The sequence below is a fragment of the Oreochromis niloticus genome, linkage group LG15 (assembly GCF_001858045.2).
Source record: "Oreochromis niloticus isolate F11D_XX linkage group LG15, O_niloticus_UMD_NMBU, whole genome shotgun sequence".
In the NCBI taxonomy this organism is placed as follows: Eukaryota; Metazoa; Chordata; class Actinopteri; order Cichliformes; family Cichlidae; genus Oreochromis; species Oreochromis niloticus.
This window is the reverse complement of record NC_031980.2, coordinates 21,848,550-21,870,642: the sequence shown is the minus strand read 5'-3', so window position 1 is coordinate 21,870,642 and position 22,093 is coordinate 21,848,550. Positions and strand designations below refer to the sequence as shown.

General features: G+C 41.4%; 2 protein-coding genes and 1 long non-coding RNA gene across 5 annotated transcripts in view; 2 read left to right on the top strand and 1 right to left on the bottom strand.

Moving 5' to 3' along the window:
* The first annotated feature begins 1,023 nt into the window (after nucleotides 1-1,023).
* On the top strand, nucleotides 1,024-3,703 carry LOC102078554 (uncharacterized). The gene is made up of 2 exons (XM_019346003.2): nucleotides 1,024-3,488; nucleotides 3,653-3,703. The coding sequence occupies exon 1, from the start codon at nucleotides 1,113-1,115 to the stop codon at nucleotides 3,105-3,107; it is 1,995 nt and encodes a 664-aa protein (XP_019201548.1). The 5' UTR covers nucleotides 1,024-1,112; the 3' UTR covers nucleotides 3,108-3,488; nucleotides 3,653-3,703.
* A 1,727-nt stretch (nucleotides 3,704-5,430) lies between these two features.
* LOC109194858 (uncharacterized) overlaps nucleotides 5,431-22,093 on the bottom strand; it is a 38,491-nt gene continuing 21,828 nt past the window's right edge. For 2 of the 3 annotated variants that reach the window (XM_019346013.1, XM_025899288.1), the window contains exons 6-8: nucleotides 7,919-7,996; nucleotides 7,722-7,778; nucleotides 5,431-5,823 (exon numbers count right to left, since the gene is read on the bottom strand). In XM_019346013.1, coding sequence (XP_019201558.1) covers nucleotides 5,816-5,823; nucleotides 7,722-7,778; nucleotides 7,919-7,996 — 143 coding nt within the window. In that variant the 3' untranslated portion in view covers nucleotides 5,431-5,815. Of the gene's footprint in view, nucleotides 5,824-7,600; nucleotides 7,634-7,721; nucleotides 7,779-7,918; nucleotides 7,997-22,093 lie in introns of those variants that run through there. The other variant, XM_019346014.1, reaches the window with a different exon arrangement.
* Nucleotides 17,639-18,101, top strand: LOC102078486 (uncharacterized). Its single transcript, XR_267758.2, has 2 exons — nucleotides 17,639-17,873; nucleotides 18,049-18,101. It is a non-coding gene; the product is annotated as an uncharacterized LOC102078486 (long non-coding RNA).

The following is a 22,093-nucleotide window of genomic DNA, read 5'->3' as shown; positions in this document are numbered from 1 at the left end:
AGAATATCTTTGATCGAGATCATGCTGAACCAGCTCCAGCACTCAACGATGGAGATGAATGCTGGTACCTTCCCAGTTTTGGCGTCTATCATCCACGCAAGCCTGGCCAGATCCGAGTTGTGTTTGATTCAAGCGCTCCTTATCTTGGCATCTCCTTGAACGATGTGCTGTTGACAGGGCCAGACTTAAATAACAGTCTGCTGGGAGTCCTAATGCGGTTTAGGCATGAACAGGTAGCCATCACAGCAGATATTGAGCAGATGTTTCACAGCTTTGTTGTCAGGGAAGACCACAGGAACTTCCTCAGATTTCTGTGGTTCAGAGACAATGATATCGCGAAGGAAGTTGTGGAATATCGCATGAGAGTCCATGTGTTTGGCAACCGCCCCTCTCCAGCTGTTGCTACTTATGGGCTCCGGAGAGCAGCTTTACATGGAGAGAGCGAGTTTGGGGAAGAGGCAAAGGAGTTCATACACAGGAACTTCTACGTTGATGATGCACTCAAGTCACTGCCATCTGCAACAGCAGCTATCAGTCTTCTCAAGGCAGCCCAAGGCATGCTTGCCATCTCCAACTTGAGACTTCATAAAATAGCATCCAATTGCCTAACTGTCATGCAGGCTTTCCCATCAACAGATCATGCAAAAGACTTGAAAAATCTCGACCTGGACAAAGATTCACCTCCTTTGCAGCGAAGTCTTGGATTAAGCTGGGACCTTGTGAATGACACTTTTACATTCCGTGTTGCCAGGAGTGAGAAGCCATTCACCCGAAGAGGAGTTCTTGCAACCATAAATAGTTTGTTTGATCCACTTGGTCTCGTAGCTCCCGTTACTATTCATGGAAAGCTCTTGTTGCGGCAGCTCACTCATGACAGCAGTGACTGGGATGCTCCCCTCCCGTCTGAAAAGGCAACAGAGTGGATTACCTGGAGGGATTCACTGCAGGATTTGGAACAGTTTGCAATTCCCTGAGCCTACATTGCTACGTCTCTGTCCACTGCACAATGTACAGAGATCCACATCTTCTCGGATGCTTCCACCAAGGCCATTGCAGCTGTGGCATATCTCAAAGTGGAAGATGTGGAAGGTAAATGTCATGTAGGTTTCATAATGGGGAAAGCCAAGTTAGCCCCCGTGCCATTCCACACTATTCCCAGGCTGGAATTAGGTGCTGCTGTTCTGGCAGTGGAAATTGCTGAGCTGCTTGTGAAAGAGCTGGACATTAGTCTTGACAGCCTGAAGTTCTATACTGACAGCAAGGTGGTGCTGGGGTATATTTACAATGAAAGCAAGAGATTTTATGTGTATGTCAGCAACAGAGTGGAACGGATAAGGAAGTTCTCACGCCCTGAACAGTGGCAATATGTCCACACTGATGACAACCCTGCAGATGTTGCCACCAGGTCAGTGCCTCCAGCTCATCTTTTAAGCACCAAATGGCTTACAGGTCCCCATTTTCTGAGATGTTCTGGGGACATAGACTCAAGTAAAGGAACATCCTATGACCTCATTGATCCAGACTCTGATACAGAGGTCAGAAGCCACATCACTACTGTTGCAAACCCCCATAGGAGTATGGGGTCGCATCAATTTGAAAGATTCTCCATGTGGCAACCCCTTGTCAGAGCTGTGGCCTCCCTAGTCCACATCGTCCAATCCTTCAAGTCTGAGAAGGATAGCAATGGGCAAGATTGCAAAGGCTGGCACCACTGTTTGAAGCCACACAAAATGGATACACTGTCACAAGCAAAGCATACCATTATTGGATGTGTACAAAGGGAGACATACCAAGTGGAAGTGTCTTGTTTGGAGAAAGGCGAAGTAATTCCCAAAAACAGTCCTCTGAGGAAGCTCAGCCCAATTCTTGATGATAGCAAACTTTTAAGACTTGGTGGGCGGCTCCAGCATGCTTCAATCGAGACACATGAAAAACATCCTCTCATCATTCCTGGCCGCAGTCACGTAGCTACTCTACTTGTAAACTATTACCATGAGCGGGTTCACCATCAAGGCAGAGTTTTTACTGAGGGAGCTATCCGCACGGCTGGCATCTGGATTGTAGGGGCGAAGAAATGTATCTCCAGAAACCTGCACAAGTGTGTTACATGCAACAAACTTCGTGGTAGACCCGCAGAGCAGAAGATGGCAAATCTTCCACCCGATCGTCTCAGCACTGAACCCCCATTTACAAATGTGGGTCTGGATGTATTCGGGCCCTGGAATGTCTCCACCCGTCGCACCCGAGGTGGGGCAGCAAACTCTAAAAGGTGGGTAGTACTCTTCACGTGTTTAAGTGTTCGTGCTGTGCATATCGAGCTCATAGAGTCAATGGACACATCGAGCTTCATTAATGCTCTACGGCGGTTCTTTGCTATGCGTGGTCCTGTGAAGATGATCTGCTCTGACTGTGGCACAAACTTTAAGGGGGCTTGCAGAGAACTTCAAATTCTCCTACGGGATGAAACCGACATCTCAAGGTACCTCAGTGAGGAAGGATGCACATGGCTGTTCAACCCACCTCATTCTTCCCATGTGGGAGGAGTGTGGGAAAGAATGATTGGGGTTTCGAGACAGATTCTTGACGCTCTGCTTTCTCAGATCAGTCCCTCACATCTCACTCATGAAGTGCTTTCGACCCTTATGGCTGAAGTAGGAGCGATAATAAATGCAAGGCCTCTTGCTCCCATCTCAAGTGATCCAGATTCACCGTTTCTTCTGACTCCAGCAATGATCTTGACACAGAAGGTCTGCACCCCTCTTGCTCCTCCTGGAGCATTTGAAGCTACAGATATGTATCGTCAGCAGTGGAAACGTGTCCAGCACTTGGCGAATACATTTTGGGAGAGATGGAGACGGGAATATCTCTCTACTCTTCAAAGTCGAAGCAAATGGCAAAATAGTCAGCCCAATGTCAAGGAAGGGGACTTGGTGTTGCTCAAAGACCCTCAGGTAAAAAGAAATCAGTGGCCAATGGCTCTTGTCACCAAGGCTTACCTAGACAGCGATGGAAAGGTCAGGAAACTCGAACTGAAGGTCACGAAAGGAGGTACTGTTAAGACCTTCTTTAGACCAGTAACCGAAGTAGTGGTACTTTTGTCTATGTGATCATCTACCATAGACAGTCAATGTGTTGTTTTCTTTAGTTGATTGGACTGCTAAGAAATTGATAGTGGTATTGTGTTCAATACCAGGCGGGGAGTGTAATGTTATGTGCACGTTAAGAATTTTAGCATCTCCTAGTGGTTAGCTTGGAGATTGCGGTCAAGTGAATTTTTATGTGGTGTGGCTTGTATTCCTATTGGATGTTTAGGGTCACATGAGTGGGGTGATACAATAAGAGTTTCCTATTGGATGTTTAGAGTCACATGAGTGGGGTAATGCAGGAGGCCATTTTAGTATTGGGATTTGCACAATGAGGCGTACCAGAAGTCTCCCTGTTTAATCCTTCAGCATCCACCTGTGTTATGCCATGGAGAAGCTTTGTTTGTAAGTTTGAATTGTGTTTCATCTTTATGAGTCGTGAGTTGTGTATATTTTATTGACTTTATGCATATTTGGAGAGATTTATATATAAATGCCTAGATCTGTTCGCCATGTGAAGCAAATGCATAATTCTTCATTGAGCATATTTCTTTTTTGTATTTTTGTAGTTTCACAAGTTCTGGGAAAGCACTGTAAGATGTACATTGATGAAGACAAACGAGTAAACAGCCCTCAACTTTACTTTCACGTCTGACTCATCATTCAACGCTTCCAGTGCCTACGGCATATGTTTAGCTATCTGTCACTTCGTGTACTAGAACCACGCACACAGCGGACAGAATAGCCCCCTTTTCCCTGTTCATGCCCTATCGGCCCCCCTGGCTAAACTTTGCTAGATCCGCCCCTGCACAGTTACCAGCAGTCAGCTAGTAGACGTAGAAAAAGTAATATTAATATTACTTTATTAATATTAAATAAATTCTAACAACAGCTTATCAAGTTTAAACGTGCTGCTGTTGTTCAGCCGCTGGTTTCCTCTTTCTGGTGCAAAGTGGGCCAAATACAAAGAAGAGAGACGGACTCGACAGAAAAGCCGATCAGCTGATCATTAACCAGTTTCACGATTGAAGTAGCAGCAGGAGAGGGGAGGGAGAGAGAAGAGGCAGTTGCTTCATATATCGGTTGTTAAGCTTAATGCGGGAATGCTTTACAAACATTCAGAGATGAACTCACACACTTGCTTTACTTCTCTCTGGGATAACTTTCTCGGAGATGAAATGCTGGTTTGGTAGCGAGGCTCCAAATACACACAGCCGCTCTATCACGTGATGCTCTGACGTGCTACGGTTATGAGGCGAGTTACACCGTGTCGCAAGTTTTGTGAGGTGTTTTTTTTTTATATTTAATGGATCGGATTACATTTTTTATTTCTCGCCGATATCCGATCCAGTAATTTAGGTCAGTATCGGACCGATACCGATACGTAATATCTGATCGGTCCATCTCTACTATAAATACCTTGGAGTACACATAGATAATAAACTGGACTGGGTTAAAAACACTACTGCACTTTACAAGAAGGGCCAGAGTCGTCTCTATTTTTTGAGGAGGCTGAGGTCCTTCAACATCTGTTGGACAATGCTCAGTATTTTCTTTGAGGATAGCACTTGTGGCCAGTGCTATCCTCTATGCTGTTGCATGCTGGGGCAGCAGGTTGAGGGTTGCTGATGCTAACAGACTCAATAAACTGATCCGCAAGGCCAGTAATGCTGTGGGGATGGAGCTGGACTCCCTTAAGGTGGTGTCGGAGAGGCGAATGTTGTCCAAGATAAAGACAATGCTGTATAATACCTCCCACCCACTCCATGACATGCTGGCTAGCCACAGGAGGAGCACGTTCAGTGAGAGACTGAGATTACCAAAAAGCACCGCTGAACGACACAGGAAATCATTCCTGCCTGTGGCCATCTCTCTGTACAATTCCTGCATCTAATACACTGTAAACACTGTAATAGTTACATCCTTTTGCACACTCTCTTTTCTTACTCAGTAATGTTGCTGTCTATTTTCTTGATATATTTATAATCACATCTGTCAACCCTGGATATTTATAATTTGGTGATTTGTATATATTGTGCTATTCCGTGTATCTAAACATATTGTACTGTTAAATGGTCTAGTCTGTTTTTGTTAATGTTACTGTACTGGAGCAACTGTAACCCACATAATGTCCCTAGGGATTAATAAAGTATTCTGATTCTGATTAATCACCTAAATTTTTAAGATGATGGTGAGTTCAGTACCTAAAAATTACCTCTAAAAAGTTAGATCTACAAAATATGCAATTTAATTCACAAGGAATAGCCCCCAGGCACTTATCTCATTAACACGCTAACTGTATTCATATTTCTTTATTTAAAACAGCAAGAAGACAGACAAAATGTTAACAGTATTGAGGCAGCATTGGGTACTGAAAGAAAAAAAAAAAACCCTATACACATCAATACATTTGCATTAGCAAAAGTAGCCTGACAAAAAAAAGGAAATACACAGTTCATACATAGTTTCCATTATATATATCTTAAATGTGAATTATACCAATACTTATTTCACTAATAAGTTTTAAAAATAATGGGAGAAAGACCATTAGGTTCCAATTAAGATTTCTATGCAGTCATAACAATCATAAGATGAGAATAACAAGCGCCACTAAACAACAAACAAACAATGCAGGAAAAAACACTGCATTTAATACAGAACACAGAATATAGTCATGGAAAATAAAATGGATTCATATGTGAAAGAAGTGAAGCATTTCTAGCAGACTGTCCTTATTTGCCTGTTTGGATTAAAAAAAAACACAGAATACCTGTTAATGCATATTTTTACTTTGTACATTTGAATTGATTTCAGTTTATCTCTACACTTCTCTCTTTACTATACAAACACATCAACATATCTGTAGTTTGTAGACTTACATACACTTCAGCTGGATTTTCCACAAAACAACAACGAGCAATCTCCAAAAGTTTAATCTGTTCATCTGGACGTAGCGTTTTGTGGGAGAAACGTTTCGTCACTCATCCAAGTGACTTCTTCAGTCTCAGCTGACTGCAGGTTTCCCCAAACCTTATAAACAGTATCGTCTTGATGCATTCTCAATCATCCAGGAAAGTAAATCTCCAAAAGTTGAATCTGTTCATCTGGACGTAGCGTTTTGTGGGAGAAACGTTTCGTTTTAACGTTTTGTTAAGTGGCAGGAGGATTGCCAGGATTTATACATCGGGGAAACCAAACAACCACTAGCGAAGCGGATGGCACAACACAGAAGAGCTACCTCATCAGGCCAGGACTCTGCAGTTTATTTACACCTACAGGCCAGTGGACACTCTTTCAATGATGAGGATGTACACATCCTGGACAGGGAAGAACGCTGGTTTGAGCGCGGAGTCAAGGAGGCCATTTACGTGAAAAGGGAAAGACCATCTCTGAATCGAGGAGGGGGCCTAAGGGTACATCTTTCGCCATCTTACAATGCTGTGATTGCAGCCATTCCACAACTCTCTGTGAATGGTACTCATGGCCATTGATCAGTGTTCTTTGATCAGTGGGTTTTGGTCAGTGATTGTTGATCAATGGTCATGGGAATTTGCATAATTATGATTAAGGAACTGACCTCACAGCCCATTGTTCCTTCAGTGGGCTGGTTTCAGTCATTATGCAAATGTACTGTTTATAAGGTTTGGGGAAACCTGCAGTCAGCTGAGACTGAAGAAGTCACTTGGATGAGTGACGAAACGTTTCTCCCACAAAACGTTACGTCCAGATGAACAGATTCAACTTTTGGAGACTTATAAACAGAAAACAGAAAAAATGCGTCTCAACTGTTCCGATACTCCTGACACATATGGGATCACTACAGGTTTTCGCTTGGGCAGCGGTTGTCCTTCTCTCCTGGATTGGCTGGAGCTTTCTTTAGGTGCCTTCCCAGCTTTGACAAAAGTCCAGCTGGGATAACCACATTTACTCAGGGCCTTCTTGATGTGCTGTTCTTCTGCCTCCCTGGCCGCTGTGTCAGTGGGGATGGTGTTCGCTCTGTGTTGTAGCGTCCTGATGACACCCAGTTTGTGCTCCAGTGGATGATGAGAGTCAAATCTTAGATACTGATCCGTATGCGTAGGTTTACGGTACACGTCAGCTTTTAGATGTCCCTCATTACTGATGGAAATCTCACAGTCTAAGAAGGCTAACTCTCCACCGAGTTAATGTGATCCGTGAAATGTAGTACGTCCTGAGATTTGATTTTCACCCAGGTGTCATCCAATATCTGAACCAATGGCTTGGTGGTGTTCCAGGGTAGGATAGCAACGCCCTCTTTTCCACTTCTTCCATGTACAAATTGGCCACAATGGGTGAAACTGGGGAGCCCATGGCACACCCATGTTTCTGCCTGTAGAACTGACCCTTGTATGTGAAGTAGGTGGAATGAAGACACAGTTCCAAAAGCAAACACACTTGGTCGATGCTGAGAGTGGTCCTGTTGCTGAGGTTGGTGTCATCCTGTAATCTCTTACGGACTACCTCCAACGCTTCCGTGACTCCAACGCTACGTCCAGATGAACAGATTCAACTTTTGGAGATTTACTTTCCTGGATGATTGAGAATGCATCAAGACGTTTTAACAACGAGCAATATTAAAAATCGAATTAATTTATATATTGTACTGTCTGTGTGTACCCGCAGTATGTGTCCTCACTCCAGAGTAGACCATATCTGGGTCTGCAGAATACCTTACTGGAAGACAAACAGAAATCAAACACAATTGTGTTTTCTATAATAAAGATACTGCATAAACTCAATGGTTTCTTGCAGAGTGGCTCTAGTTTTTTAAAATGTAGGTGAGTCCCTAAAATATTTCAGTCAACGCAGCTTACCTCTTTTATTGGCGGTCTGCCTGAAGGTGACATCTGCATAGGTGATCTCCTCATTTTTCTGAGGTAAAGTACTGGTTGCTGAGGAGGACAGGAAAATAAGAAACTGGGAACCATGGTGTTAATTATTTAGGGATTTGCCTTTCTCCCCCTGGTTTTAATCTATCTATCTATCTATCTATCTATCTATCTATCTATCTATCTATCTATCTATCTATCTATCTATCTATCTATCTATCTAATGTAAAGGTAGTCTTGAAAAACTGGTATTGGCCATACATAATTCTACTTCCCATAACCATACAGCGAAACAAGCAAGGAATTCTTATGTTTCTGTTACATAAGAGTTTCTGTTTGGAGTTACTTGTGATCAATTATAAAAATAATAAATATAAACAATAAAATTAGTGGTCAATCCCCCTCCTAGCCAGCAGAGGGCAGAATCCAGTGAGATATGTGAACAGTGTGCAAACCATTTTGCTATTTTTTCTTTTATGTTGTAAACATGTAGTGGTTTGACCGTTGGAAACAAACCTATACCAGACCCAATTGTCTTAGCATATTCAAACTAAAATTTTTTGCAAAACCTGTTGCTTCTCAACCAATTTTGTATATGAACTGTAGTTTTCTGAGAAATAATCAAGTTTCCAAATGATTACAGTTACAAATGATTTTCACTCCTAGGCGCCAGAAGCCCACGTAGTTTCTTGTGTTTTAATTTTTTTTTTCATATTTTGTTTATAGTTGTAACTAATCTTGTCTTTTTTAAGATCTTTTTTACTTGTTGTCCTGTACAAGTAAAACCAGCTATAGTCATTCAAAATTGTCTTTCAAAACATGATCATTTAAATCCATATCAAGGTAAACTAATGCAAAGATGCAAATAATATTTTAAAAACAGCACAAAAACAGAAAATAGCAGACAATCTGAAAAAAACAAAGAGGGAAACCGGACTATTACTACACAGTAGGCTGATTAGAGGAGACATTCAGGTCAGTTAATCTATAAGTCAACACACACTGACTGAAATTACTGTATTGCTTAAAGAATAAAACAATAAAGGCAATAAAAAGAACAGAAAATAGAAGAAAACAAATGTCTGGCTTAAATGCTGAGAAATAAAAATAAGATTTCAAAAAGGTTTGGAGATGACTTGAAGAGTTTGGGCACAGATACAGCAACAACCTTTTTTCTCTGCATTCTGGATTCAGAAGCTGTTCCAAACTTTCCTAAGTTAGTTTCATCAGCAAATAAAGGTTACATCATGTATGGGGCCCACTAGTGACCCCGGAGGAACCGCACAGGTGACCTTTAGTAAATCAGAATTGCCATCATTTAATCATACAGACTGAAATCATCAACTATTTAACCATGAGTGTGCCATCCCCAGTATCAGATGTGATATGTGTCAGTGGTACCTTCTATAGTATTTTTTTTTACTAGCCATGTGCCAGTTCAGGCAGTGTTAGTGGACTTTTTCTTATATTTTTTGAAACAATTTCTAGGATTCCTTTCTTATAAACTCTTCTGATTAAAAAGAAATAGAGGTTTGTATGAATGACACATCTATTTATCCCATCTCTGTTTTTTCTTAGGGCTGATATGAGCCATATCCAACGTTTAATATTTTAAGTAAATGTTCAATTAATTAGCATTTTTTTCACATTTGTAGTTCTAGTTGTATCTTTTATACAATAATGTGCACAGTTTGTGGTGTCAGTACCTTTGTTAGTTAGGCTTTTAGACACTCTCCATCCTTTAACTTGGCGGTGCCCTGACATGAAGCGCTTCATTCTTTCAATCAGTTTTTGTTTTCTCATTCTAATAAAATATTTCTTTCTCTCAAACACAAAACTTCAGGCTGCTGTGGGGAGATATTAGTGATTAATGTATACATTTTGTTTAGATATTATCTAAAAGAATCCTAAAGAGTCATACAGATAGAAATTAGGCTAGTAACACATGTGTGAAGTATGACCTAAATACGAAAACTCATGTGCAGTGATTGGTGTGTAACTATTATTAAAAACAGTTTTAACACTATATAGCATTATTAAGTAGCCATAGCCAATACCGCTACCTCAACATAACAGACAGCTATTGTGGCTATCAGGTAATTGCTAATGGTTAAACAACTAGTGTTAGCATGAAGAGCCTGGTTAACATTTGTGTTAACTGTACTGGAACTGTTTTTATTATCAATAGGGGATCCATGTCCCTCTTGGGGAAGGGGGGGCACTCCCATAGGGCTTAATTCTAATCTCTATCATTTGACCTTAGAACTGAAGAAGCTTTTCGAATGAGAGACGTCTTCAAGCAACTTAAGGAAGTCCAGACGCTTTTCTTTCCAAGCTCCTTAGACTATGATGACCTGGATGACCAAGAACCTTCACAGACACATATAAAGCTGTATAATAACTCTATATTCTACGACAGGTGAACACTGTCAGGGATAAGATCCCAAACAACCAAACAAAACACAAAGCTTTTAGCGTATAACCCTTTTTCTTTATAAAATTTTTCTTTTGTAACATGTCCTTGGGTTTCTTAAAAGGTGCTATCTAAGGTTTTTTTTAATCTCATGCAGAACTTGAAAACAAACAAACAAACAGTGTCTTTATCTCATCACATTTTGGTTATTGTAATTCCCTCAACTAAATGTCTCAACTAAATGTCTATCTTCCACCAGAGGAAGCTCATTCACAAATCAGCTGCCTGACTTTTAACACATCAATTTTTGCTAAGTGTAGTTTGCAGGAGCAATAATTTAAACAGACACCAAGACCTCCCTCACCACAGCCCCATACTCCAGCTCTTCCAGAAAACACCAAGATGATTCTAGCCAGCTAAGAGATATAATCTCTCCAGTCAACCGTGAGGCCTCTTCTTACTAGTAATACCTGAATAAATTCATCTAGCATTGTGAATTTCAAGATGAGGACCCACATGAAGAATTTGAGACAAAATGAATAACAAAAAACTGAATGCAAACAAAGACTAAAGTAGGCTAGTAAGACACTGAGGAATGTAATAGGCACTATGACAATGAGGAAAGGAATGACAGGACTATGTCTACTCACAAAACCATGACTGGGGATGAGACACAGCTGCTATGAAGATGACATACAACTTTATCTATCCATGAAACCAGATAACACACACCAATTAGTTAAACTGCAGGAATGCCTTAAAGACATAAAGACCTGGATGGCCTCTAATTTTCTGCTTCTTAATTCAGATAAAACTGAGGTTATTGTACTTGGCCCTGAAAACCTTAGAAATATGGTATCTAACCAGATTCTTACTCTGGATGGCATTACCTTGGCCTCCAGTAATGCTGTGAGGAACCTTGGAGTCATTTTTGACCAGGACATGTCCTTCAACGCACATATTGAACAAATATGTAGGACTGCTTTCCTCCATTTGCACAGTAAATAAAATTAGAAATATCCTGTCTCAGAGTGATGCTGAAAAACTAGTTCATGCATTTATTACTTTTATGCTGGACTACTGTAATTCATTATTATCAGGATGTCCTAAAAACTCCCTGAATAGCTTTCAATTAATCCAAAATGCTGCAACAAAAGTACTGACAGGGACTAGAAAGAGAGAGCATATTTGTCCTATATTTGCTTCCCTTCATTGGCTCCCTGTGAAATCGAGAATTGAATTCAAAATCCTGCTCCTCACATACAAGGTCTTCAGTAATCAGGCCCCATCTTATCTTAATGACCTTATAGTACTATATCACCCTATTAGAGCACTTCACTCTCGCACTGCAGGCCTACTTGTTGTTCCTAGAGTATTTAAAAGTAGAATGGGAGGGAGAGCCTTCAGTTTTCAGGCCCCTCTTCTGTGGAACCAGCTTCCAGTTTGGATTCGAGAGACAGACACTATCTTTACTTTTAAGATTAGGCTTCAAACTTTCCTATTTGCTAAAGCATATAGTTAGGGCTGGATCAGGTGACCCTGAATCCTCCTTTAGTTATGCTGCAATAAGTGTAGGCTGCAGGGGGATTCCCAAGATGCATTGAGTATTTCTTCTTTGGTCACCGTTCCCACTCACTATGTGTTAATGGACCTCTCTGCATTGAATCATATCTGTTATTAATCTCTGTCTCTCTTCCACAGCATGTCTTTTGTCCTTTCTTCCTTCTCTCACCCCAACCGGTCGTGGGAGATGGCTGCACCTCCTGAGCCTGGTTCTGCTGGAGATCTCTTTCTGTTAAAAGTGAGTTTTTCCTTCCCACTGTTGCCAAAGTGCTTGCTCATAGGGGGGGGGAGATATGACTGTTGGGTTTTTATCTGTATGTATTATTATAGGGTTTACCTTACGATATATAAAGCATCTTGAGGCGACTGCTGTTGTGATTTGGCGCTGTATAAATAAAATTGAATTGAATTGAATTGAGGTTCACAGCTGAGTGTGAAGCAGTGGAAATGAGAAACACCACCTCCAAATCTGAGGCCATGGTCCTCAGCTGGAAAAGGGTGGAGTGCCCACTCCGGGACAGGGGACGAGTTCCTGCCCCAAGTGGAGGAGTTTAAGTATCTCGGGGTCTTGTTGATGAGTGACAGTAGAAGGGAGCGGAAGATCGACAGACGGATTGGTGCTGTTGGGTTGGAGCCACTGCTCCTTCACATCGAAAGAGCCAGTTGAGGTGTTCCGGGCATGTCCCACCGGGAGTAGGCCCCGGGGCAGACCCAGGACACGCTGGAGAGATTATATCTCTCGGCTGGCCTGGGTGTTTCCCCGGACAAGCTGGAGGGGGTGGCTGGGGAGAGGGAGGTCTGGGCTTCTCTGCTTGGGCTGCTGTCCCAGCGACCCGGCCCCCGGATAAGTGGAAGAAAATGTATGTTTGTCACACTTACATACTTAAGAACATCAAAAAAAAAAAAAAAAAATCAATCAAGAAATCACTTAAATATAACTTGCAGTACAAAATGGAGTAGACCAAAAGATCCTCAAAAGCCGGATATCATGGTACAATCCGAGGAAATTCAGGAAAAAATAAGAAACAAAGTACTTGAGATCTCTAAGTAACTAAATAAAATTAATTTATATAGCACTTTTCACAGATAAAAAGTGTGTCAAGTCTGAGAATTCCACAATTTTAGTGCCACTGCCTGAAAAGCCTAATCCCCACATTTTTTTTGTGCCAACAGGAACGTCTGACCTGAAAACCTGAGTGCATGGGAAGAAGCATAAGGTTTCAACAGGTCAAAAATTTAAAGTGAAACCTAAAATTTGCTGGCAACCAATGAAGATAAGCCAAAACTGGAGTAATATGCTATCACCATAACAGTAATCCAAATGAGAACATATGAAAGCTTGAATAATAATCTCAAGTTCCACCTTTGACACCAGTAATCTAAGGTAGATAATAAAAACAGTTCCTAACCAGTTATTTGGAGTGATTCTCAAGCAACATTGAACTGCCCAAATTTCTGACACTCAATTGAGCAGAAGAGCCTAAGAAGCTGATATGCCGCTTAATTTCTGAGAACATATTGTTAGGGGCAATAATCAAAGTTTCTGTTATATTTGTATTTTACTGGAGGAAGTTGTCGTTTAACTATTGCTTGATTTCTGTCTGACAATTACTTAAACAAGATCATTTATAAAACTCAGAAGCTTTGAAAGAACAGTATAATTAAATTTCATCAGCATAGAGATGGTAATATTATTGTAACTTCTGATAGTTTGGCCTAGAGGAAATATATAAATCAAAAAGAGATCTGGACCCCAAACCCCACAAGTCAGAACTGTTGCTTCAGACAGCACTTGATTTGTACAGACAGTAAAAGATCTCTCAGATAGATACAGCATGAAAACACAAGTGATCCCAAACAAGTCCTTGAGCCTATGTTTCATGATATTGTGATCAACAGTATGAAATGCAGAGGTGAGATCAAATAGAACCAGAATTATTAACCAGAAATATATACAATCAAAAGGACTATATACAAAACAAGACAGAGACACACAACAGGAATGCACACATTGGAGAACAAAGTGCTTGGAAGTAGTGCTGAGTATAGAGTCCGTATGTGAGAGGCCTGAGTGATGAGTGTTACTCAGACCCAATCAGTTATTAGGTTTAGGGGCCAAACGCTTTTTCACAAAGGGCCGTATAGGTTTGGATTTATTCCCCCTTAAAAATACAAAACTTCAATTATAAACTGCATTTTGTGTTGACTTGTGTGTTATCTTTGTCTAATATATAAATGTCTTGTCATGTTCAATGGGAGTGTCTGAAGGTTTTCCTATCTGTGTGGGCTATATCCCAGGATCCAACCTCTGAGGCAGAGTTTCTCACCTGTGCCTCATTCCAGAGCAATCAGCAGGTGAGTTTTTAAACCGGTGCCACCTTCCACAGTGATGGGAATAATGGCGTTACAAGTAACGGCGTTACTAACGGCATGACTTTTTTCAGTAACGAGTAATCTAACTAATTACTATTCCTATCGTTACAATGCTGTTACCGTTACTAACAATAAAATGCGGTGCGGTCACGTTACTATTTTTCAGCAAGCAGACAGTTGAAGCTGTGTTCAACTTACCGCACCTTATATCAGTTGCACGGAAGTAGCTGTCTACGTAAGTAATCTGGGCGCTACAGCTTTAAGCAGCTGTGTGCGCTCCCGGGGACGGCAATCACAATCACTTTTTGGCACAACACCTGGAGCTAAAGGGGCAAAACAATCGCATGAGTGCTGGTGTTTGACTGAGGAAGAATAAAGTAGTCGTGGTAAGCCAATCACATGACCACTTCAAGATTACAAAGCAACAAGGTGATATATACCAGTTTTTAAATTGTGTTGATAGGCCACATAAAACCAGAGTCATGATAAACAATATATACGCGGCGCTTTTTCCTCAATAATTTCATCACGTTTAACATCTAAGGACAGCGCTAGCAAGCACTCTCTGCTTATGACCAAAAAATAAAAAAACAAAACAAAAACAGCGCTTTCGTGCTGGTGGAAAAACGTACCATGTCGACCAATCAAAAAATGATATGGCAACATGACATTTGGTTGTTTAGGAAGAGGGGGAAGACAGAAAGACAGAGAGACAGCAGAAAAAGAGAGTGAGTGAGTTTTGAGATGTGAGAGATTTGTGACGTTTAGTGTGTTTGGAGTGTGTAGTTAATGTGTTGTCTTGTATAGTTAGTGTGTAGTGTTGTAGATAGTTTTGTGCTGTGTGTCAGAACAATGAGGCGATTGCTGTCTCCAGGTAAAAACAGCAGGAGTGGTACACCGCCTGCTGTCAGACCTGAAGTTATCAGGTTGTGATGTTCTCCTTTATAGTGGACAGAAATGATTTTTTTGGAGTGGCACAAATAATTTGTGTGGCATTATTTGTGTGATTGATTCCAAGATGGCGCCGGTGTGTACGGCTGGCCGTCCTCCTTCTCCTCTCTGTCCTTACTTTTATCCTCGTCACTGCTTTAGACTCCTTCTTCTCGACTTTTGCATAGTACTACTCATTCTTTTAACATTATGTTCATCTGGTGGCAACGCACTAATTACCTATGACCGACAAATGCTTTTGGACCTTCGTTTTTCTCAATCTCATGGCTCAGACTCACGATGGACCTTGGGAGGCACCACTTTGACGCACTCGGTCTCCTCCACCAGCGTATCCTGCCTGCCTTTACCCATCCTACGCAAGAAACGCTACAGGAAGTGGGGTAAACGGAGCGGCATTCGTGTCCGCCTTAAGGCTTATTTTCGAGCTCAGGCCATGGCTGATCCATATGCTACCACGGACCTTCTACCTACCTCTTCCAGCTCCCGGCACTTGTTTTCTGTTCGATCACTCAGCCGTCGGTGGATTTGCTTTGTCGGGCAGCAAGACTACCCCGCCCTCCCAGAGGCATGCCTACCTATTTGGACCTAGATATCGTCTTCCAGAGGTGGTGTGTGCTGCAACAATCTCAGTCATCTGCGCCGCGCTACGAGCAAAGACGTAACTCCTATGACGGGGATGGCTCTACTGAATGTAAGGTCACTGGTGAACAAGACTTTTATCTTAAATTACTTCTTCCTCTCTTCAGGGCTTGACATCTTGTTCCTGACAGAGACCTTGATTCGCCCTGATGACTCCTTCTCCTTCTCGGAGCTTCTTCCCCCTGACTGTTCCTTGTTTAGCTCATGACATAAACCACGCCACAGCACCGAAACAGCTTTGCTGAGAGTCCTTAATGATCTTCTCTTAATTACTGATTTAGGGCATTCTGCTGTATTAGTCTTATTGGATATGTCCTCAGCTTTTGATGTGGTTGACCATAATATTTTATTAACGAGGTTAGAACGCACTGTGGGCATTCGGGGTGAAGCCCTTAACTGGTTCAAAACATACCTTTTGAACAGGTCTTTCTCCGTTACCTTGGGTACTTATTATTCCTCAACTGCATCCTTATGCTGTGGTGTGCCCCAAGGCTCTGTGCTTGGCCCAATGTTATTCTCATTATATATGCTCCCCCTAGGCTTAATCTTTGAAAAATATAACATTTCTTATCACCTCTATGCCGATGATATACAAATATATTTTCAATTAGATGATAACAACATTGCTCCTTCGTTGCACTGCTTCCTCAAGTGCATGAGAGAAGTCAGTGAATGTTTTCAGGCAATTCCCTTATCCTGAATGAAAAGAAAACAGAAATTGTGGTGTTTGGCAACCATATCCCTTGGGGCCTATTAGCTGATACCTTTGGTTCCTTTGCCACTTCTTTCTCTGACTCAGTTAGTGACCTAGGTGTCCTGCTGGATAGCTCTTTTAAATTTAACAAACAAGTGTCCTCAGTAATCAAATCTAGCTTTTACCAACTGTGCCTTATTGCTAAGGCTAAGCACTATGTCCCTCATAAAGATCTTGAAAAGCTCATTCATGCTTTTGTGACTTCTAGATTGGATTACTGTAATTCTCTCTAGTTTGGTCTTCGCTCCGCTCTCCTTCATAGACTCCAGCTTGTCCAAAATGCTGCGGCTCACCTCCTGACTGGCACCAGAAAGCATGCGTCTATCACCCCCGTTCTTATTGATTTGCATTGGTTACCCATAAAATATCGCATTGAATTTAAAATATTGTTGCTCACCTTTAAAATTATAAATAATTTAGCCCCTCTTTATCTTGTCGATCTCCTTAGTCTATATGTCCCTGGGTGAGCCCTCAGGTCTTCAGCCCAATTACTCTTGGCTCAGCCTAGATCTAGACTTAAATCTAGGGGTGACCGTGCTTTTGCCCTGGTTGCACCTAATCTGTGGAACAACCTTCCCCGCTATCCGTGCGTCAGACTCCATTTTATCTTTTAAATCCTGTTTAAAAACTCACTTATTTAACATAGCTTTTCCATCTAGTTAGTGTCCCTATTTTATATTTGGCTCAATTTTTTATTTATGTACTTTATTTTTTAGCTATATCTGTTCTTAGTAACTTTGTTCTTATATTCCCTTTTATTCCTATATAATTAGTGCCCTCAACATGATGACATATGTGGTACTTCGTTAATAGTCTTTTATTTAATCATGTCTTAATTTTCCTGTTTTTATTGTAAAGCACTTTGGTGTGCCGCTGGTTTTTTAAATGTGCTATACAAATAAAGTTGTATTGTATTGTATTGTATTGTATCTTATTTAATGCAGAACACCTGATTGTTATATAAATAGTTTGAAATGGTTATTTAAAAAAGGGTAAAAGGTAAAGTGTAATGTTATGTGCACGTTGAGAATTTTAGCATCTCCTAGTAGTTAGCTTGGAGACTGCGGTCAAGTGAATTTTTCTGTGGTTTGGCTTGTATTCCTTCCTATTGGATGTTTAGGGTCACATGAGTGGGGTAATGCAGGAAGCCATTTTAGTATTGGGATTTGCACAGTGAGGTATACCAAAGGTCTCCCTGTTTAATCCTTCAGCATCCACCTGTGTTATGCCATGGAGAAGCTTTGTTTGTAAGTTTGAATTGTGTTTCATCTTTATGAGTAGTGAGTGATGTATATTTTATTGATTTTATGCATATTTTTTTTAGAGATTTATATAAAAATGCCTAAATCTGTTCGCCATGTGAAGCAAATGCATAATTCTTTATTTTCCTTGAGCATATTTCCTTTTTTGTATTTTTTGTAGTTTCACAAGTTCTGGGAAAGCACTGTAAGATGTACATTGATGAAGACAAACAAGTAAACAGCCCTCAACTTTACTTTCACATCTGACTCATCATTCAACACTTTCAGTGCCTACGGCATATGTTTAGCTATCTGTCACTTCGTGTACCAGAACCACACACGCAGGGGACTAGGGAACGGTAGTAACCAGACCGAAAAGCAGCGCACATTTCGGTGCTTTATTTCGGTGTTTTTTTTTCCTGAGCTGTGATAGACTTTAGATTCTAGCCAATCATTTTACGTTTCCGAGGATAGTAGGCGGGCCCAGGTACGTACGTTCTTTTAGAGCAGAGCTACAGATTAAAAATGCCCAAGGCGAAGCGGTCAAAAGTCTGACTGTACTTCACAGCAAAAGATGCAAACCCAGCAGCCTACAACAAGTGCTTTAAGCTAATACTGTGATACTGTGCAAATGAGGTAACTCCTCGAATCCGATGAAACACCTGGCGACGCATAGTGTTTTTTTAAAAGCCGAGAAATGCGCCGTGTTTGATAGCTTGCTGCGAGACCTCACACCGAGCACATCTACTGCGGGTGTGGTGCCTGTTATCGGACCTGGAGTTAGCAACATCCCCCAAAACCCCGACGAGTAGAGTCCTGGCCCCTAGCCCTGCCAGTGTAGCAGAAATGATGACGGATGATGATGGCAGCAGCAGCCGTTCTCCTCTGTGTGAGTAGCTTAATGTTGTTCGTGTGTAATTTACGTTGAGTAGGCTAACACGTTATTAAATTAATGCATGTAAGGTGAACTAGCAAACACCGTCGTAGTTAAATGCCGCTGTCTTCTTGTTTGATGGCAGATACTCCCTTCACCCTGGCCAAAAAGGCTAAAATGACCAAAGAAAAAGTGGAAAACAGCTAAACATGAGAGGTTTTTGGACAAAGTTTGTGTTTTTTTCATTGATTAAGCACTGCTTCCAGCCAAGAGTGATACCATATATGCCCCATAGCTGCAGAAAAGGCTAACATTGTTATCATTTTACAAAAAAACAGCTGAACATGAGAAGTTTTTGGACCTATTTTGTGTTCTCCATTCTTTAAGCACCGGTTTGAGCACCGTTTAAGCACCAGCACCGTTTCAAAAGTACTGGTTTGGCACTGGTATCGGATAAAACCTAAACGATACCCATCCCTACAGGGGACAGAATAAAATGGCTGCAAATAACTTTGTTGTTTGCAAAACTTGTGCGTAGGATTTTAAAATCTACAATTTATATTTGCATTTAAAATGATGAAATATGATTCATTAAGCATGTTTGTGGTTGTTACAGTAAAAAATATAACTTTTTCTACTCGGATTTTATGTTTTTTGTCTGATTTTAGATCAATTGTGTTAATACAGTATGTCAAAATGAAAACATAACTGTAAATTCAGACATTTGAGGTTGTGCTGAAAAGAATGATACCAAACAAGCCAAAGTAAGTAGTTTTTAAAGGTAAAATGTAGAGGTAAAGTCAAAAGTGGCCAACTATAACCTGGACCCCAGAGGGTTAAACATTTTTTTTAAAGTAACACAATAGTTACTTTTCAAGTCATTAATTACTTTTAGAATATTGTAACTTGGTTACTAACTCAGTTACTTTTACTAATAACTATAATTAATCACTTTTTCAAAGTAACTTGCCCAAACTGGCCTTCTACTCTTCACCAGTTCATCCTGCTACCTTGGGTGCTAGCATCCTGCTACTAGGCTTTCTGTTCTGACTATTGTCAAATTTGTACATGTTTTGTTTGGTTAGTGCACTGGCCCTTTAAGAGAAAGGCATGGTCTGTGTGCAGACAGGGGAAGTGTAAAAAGACTCAGACAATCGACTGATTAGTGTGATCTATGCTGTGAAAGGCTGATAAAAAGGCATTCCCTGTGAGTATGCATTATTGTTTGGCACTTTATGTTGATTAATAGCAGTTACTTAGATGTTGTATTACACGTGCTAATTTATGGTTTGTAGACAGTTGTTTGGTGTTAGCATTAGACCTTGGTCACGCAGCTCCTCAAGTAATTATTTTAATTTGGCACTCATATTCACTGTATTTGTTGTTACAGTTTCACACCTGCCATATAAAGCAAAGTCTAAACCCACTCTGGCGTCAGTGACTTTTGTGTGGAGGTGTTTAACTCCTGGATAGTAGAAAGTGGTTCTACGAGGCCAGTACAGTGAAAAGGGACACACTACAACGACGATGAAGACTGCATTGTTACACGCTGTATCCAGACCAGCACAACAGACGCAGTGACACCAAGTCAGCATAAATGCACATTCAATCAGCTTAAAGATGGAGAAAGAAGGATATGAAGTAAGATCCACGACGTCAAAGAAATCTAGCCGCTCTTCCACTGCTAGCGTAATGTTAGCCGCCGCTACTGCCCGTGCTAAAGCTGAAGCTGCCCAAAAAAGAGCTGAGTTTGCAAAGAAGGAAGTTGAATTTAAAATAGAAAGAGCCAAATTAGATGCAAAGCTTGATGTTCTAGCAAAAGAAAGTGAAGCTGAGGCCGCAGCCGCTGAAGCAGCTGTCTTGGAGTCTGCTGTTGCAAATTTTGACATGAGTGATGAGCATCTGAGCTTACCAAAGGAGACACAGAGTTCTCATGAGCGAACTACAGACTATGTCAATCTGCATCAGGCACGCAGTGATTCAGTCAAATCGAAGGACGTCAAAATAGAAAAAGGCGAGTATGCAAATCGACCTAAGCCACCGGACATGTCACCGGATGAACTGCCCTCAGCACCAAAGGACCATGGCTCCCTCAGACCCCCTGATCAAGGACATTACTCACCTGAAAGGCAAGGACAACAGTTACACTCTGTTAACTATCAGCAGCACCTCAGCCATGTCTCACCAGGGTTTACACCACCCTCTGCTGGATGTTTTCAGTACTACCCTCCAGATCCAAATTCCTCTAGGGACTCTAATGAGCTTGCCAAATATTTAATGAGAGGTCAGTTGTTAACCTCTGAACTCACCAAGTTTGATGACAAGCCGGAGAACTATTTATCTTGGAAGTCATCTTTCATCAACGCCATTGACACTCTAGAGCTTAGGGCGTCTGAACAAATCAACCTCCTTATGAAATCACTTGGCCCAGAATCTACCAAGCATGCACATCGCATTAAAGCTGTAAACATAACAAACCCAGCTGTGGCATTAGAGCTAATCTGGGAGAGGCTAGAAGAAATCTATGGGTCGCCAGAAGCCATTGAAAGTGCTCTTTTCACCAAACTTGATCAATTTCCTAAAATAGGGCCCAGAGACAATCAAAAACTAAGAGAGCTGAGTGATCTGTTGCAGGAAATAAATGCAGCAAAACAAGAAGGGTACTTGCATGGACTCTCCTATCTCGATACAGCGCGAGGTGTCGCTCCCATTGTGGATAAGCTGCCGTATGGGATACAAGACAAGTGGATGATGGAAGGCTCACACTACAAGCAGCGGCACAAGGTGACCTTCCCTCCATTCACGTTCTTCTTACAGTTCATACAGACACAAGCAAAGGCACGCAACGATCCAAGCTTCAATCTGCTGTCAACCTGCAACTCTGGAGTTAAAAGGGACAAGCTTGGAGATGGTTACAGCAACAACCGCAGGTCAGTTTCAGTGCATAAAACCAACGTTACGGCCATATCTGAGGAAGGACCGGACAAATGTTGTCCTGTGCACAACAAACCTCACGCCTTACAACAGTGCAGAAGTTTCAGAGAAAAGCCAATTCAGGAACGAAAGGCAATATTAAAGCAACACAACATCTGTTTCAAGTGCTGCGCTTCTAACAAACATGTAGCTCGCGACTGTCAAGCAGAAATCAAATGCTCTGAATGTAACAGTGATAAGCACCCAACAGCTCTGCATTCAGATGTTCCTCGCTTTCCCAAAGCTCTTCAGCCCCAGCAAGTCACGGCGGGGAGAAACAAGAACTACAAGAGACTGCAGTTGTTTCAAGTTGCACTGAGGTATGTGGGGAAGGATTTTCTGGGAAATCTTGCTCAAAAATATGCCTGGTTAACGTTTA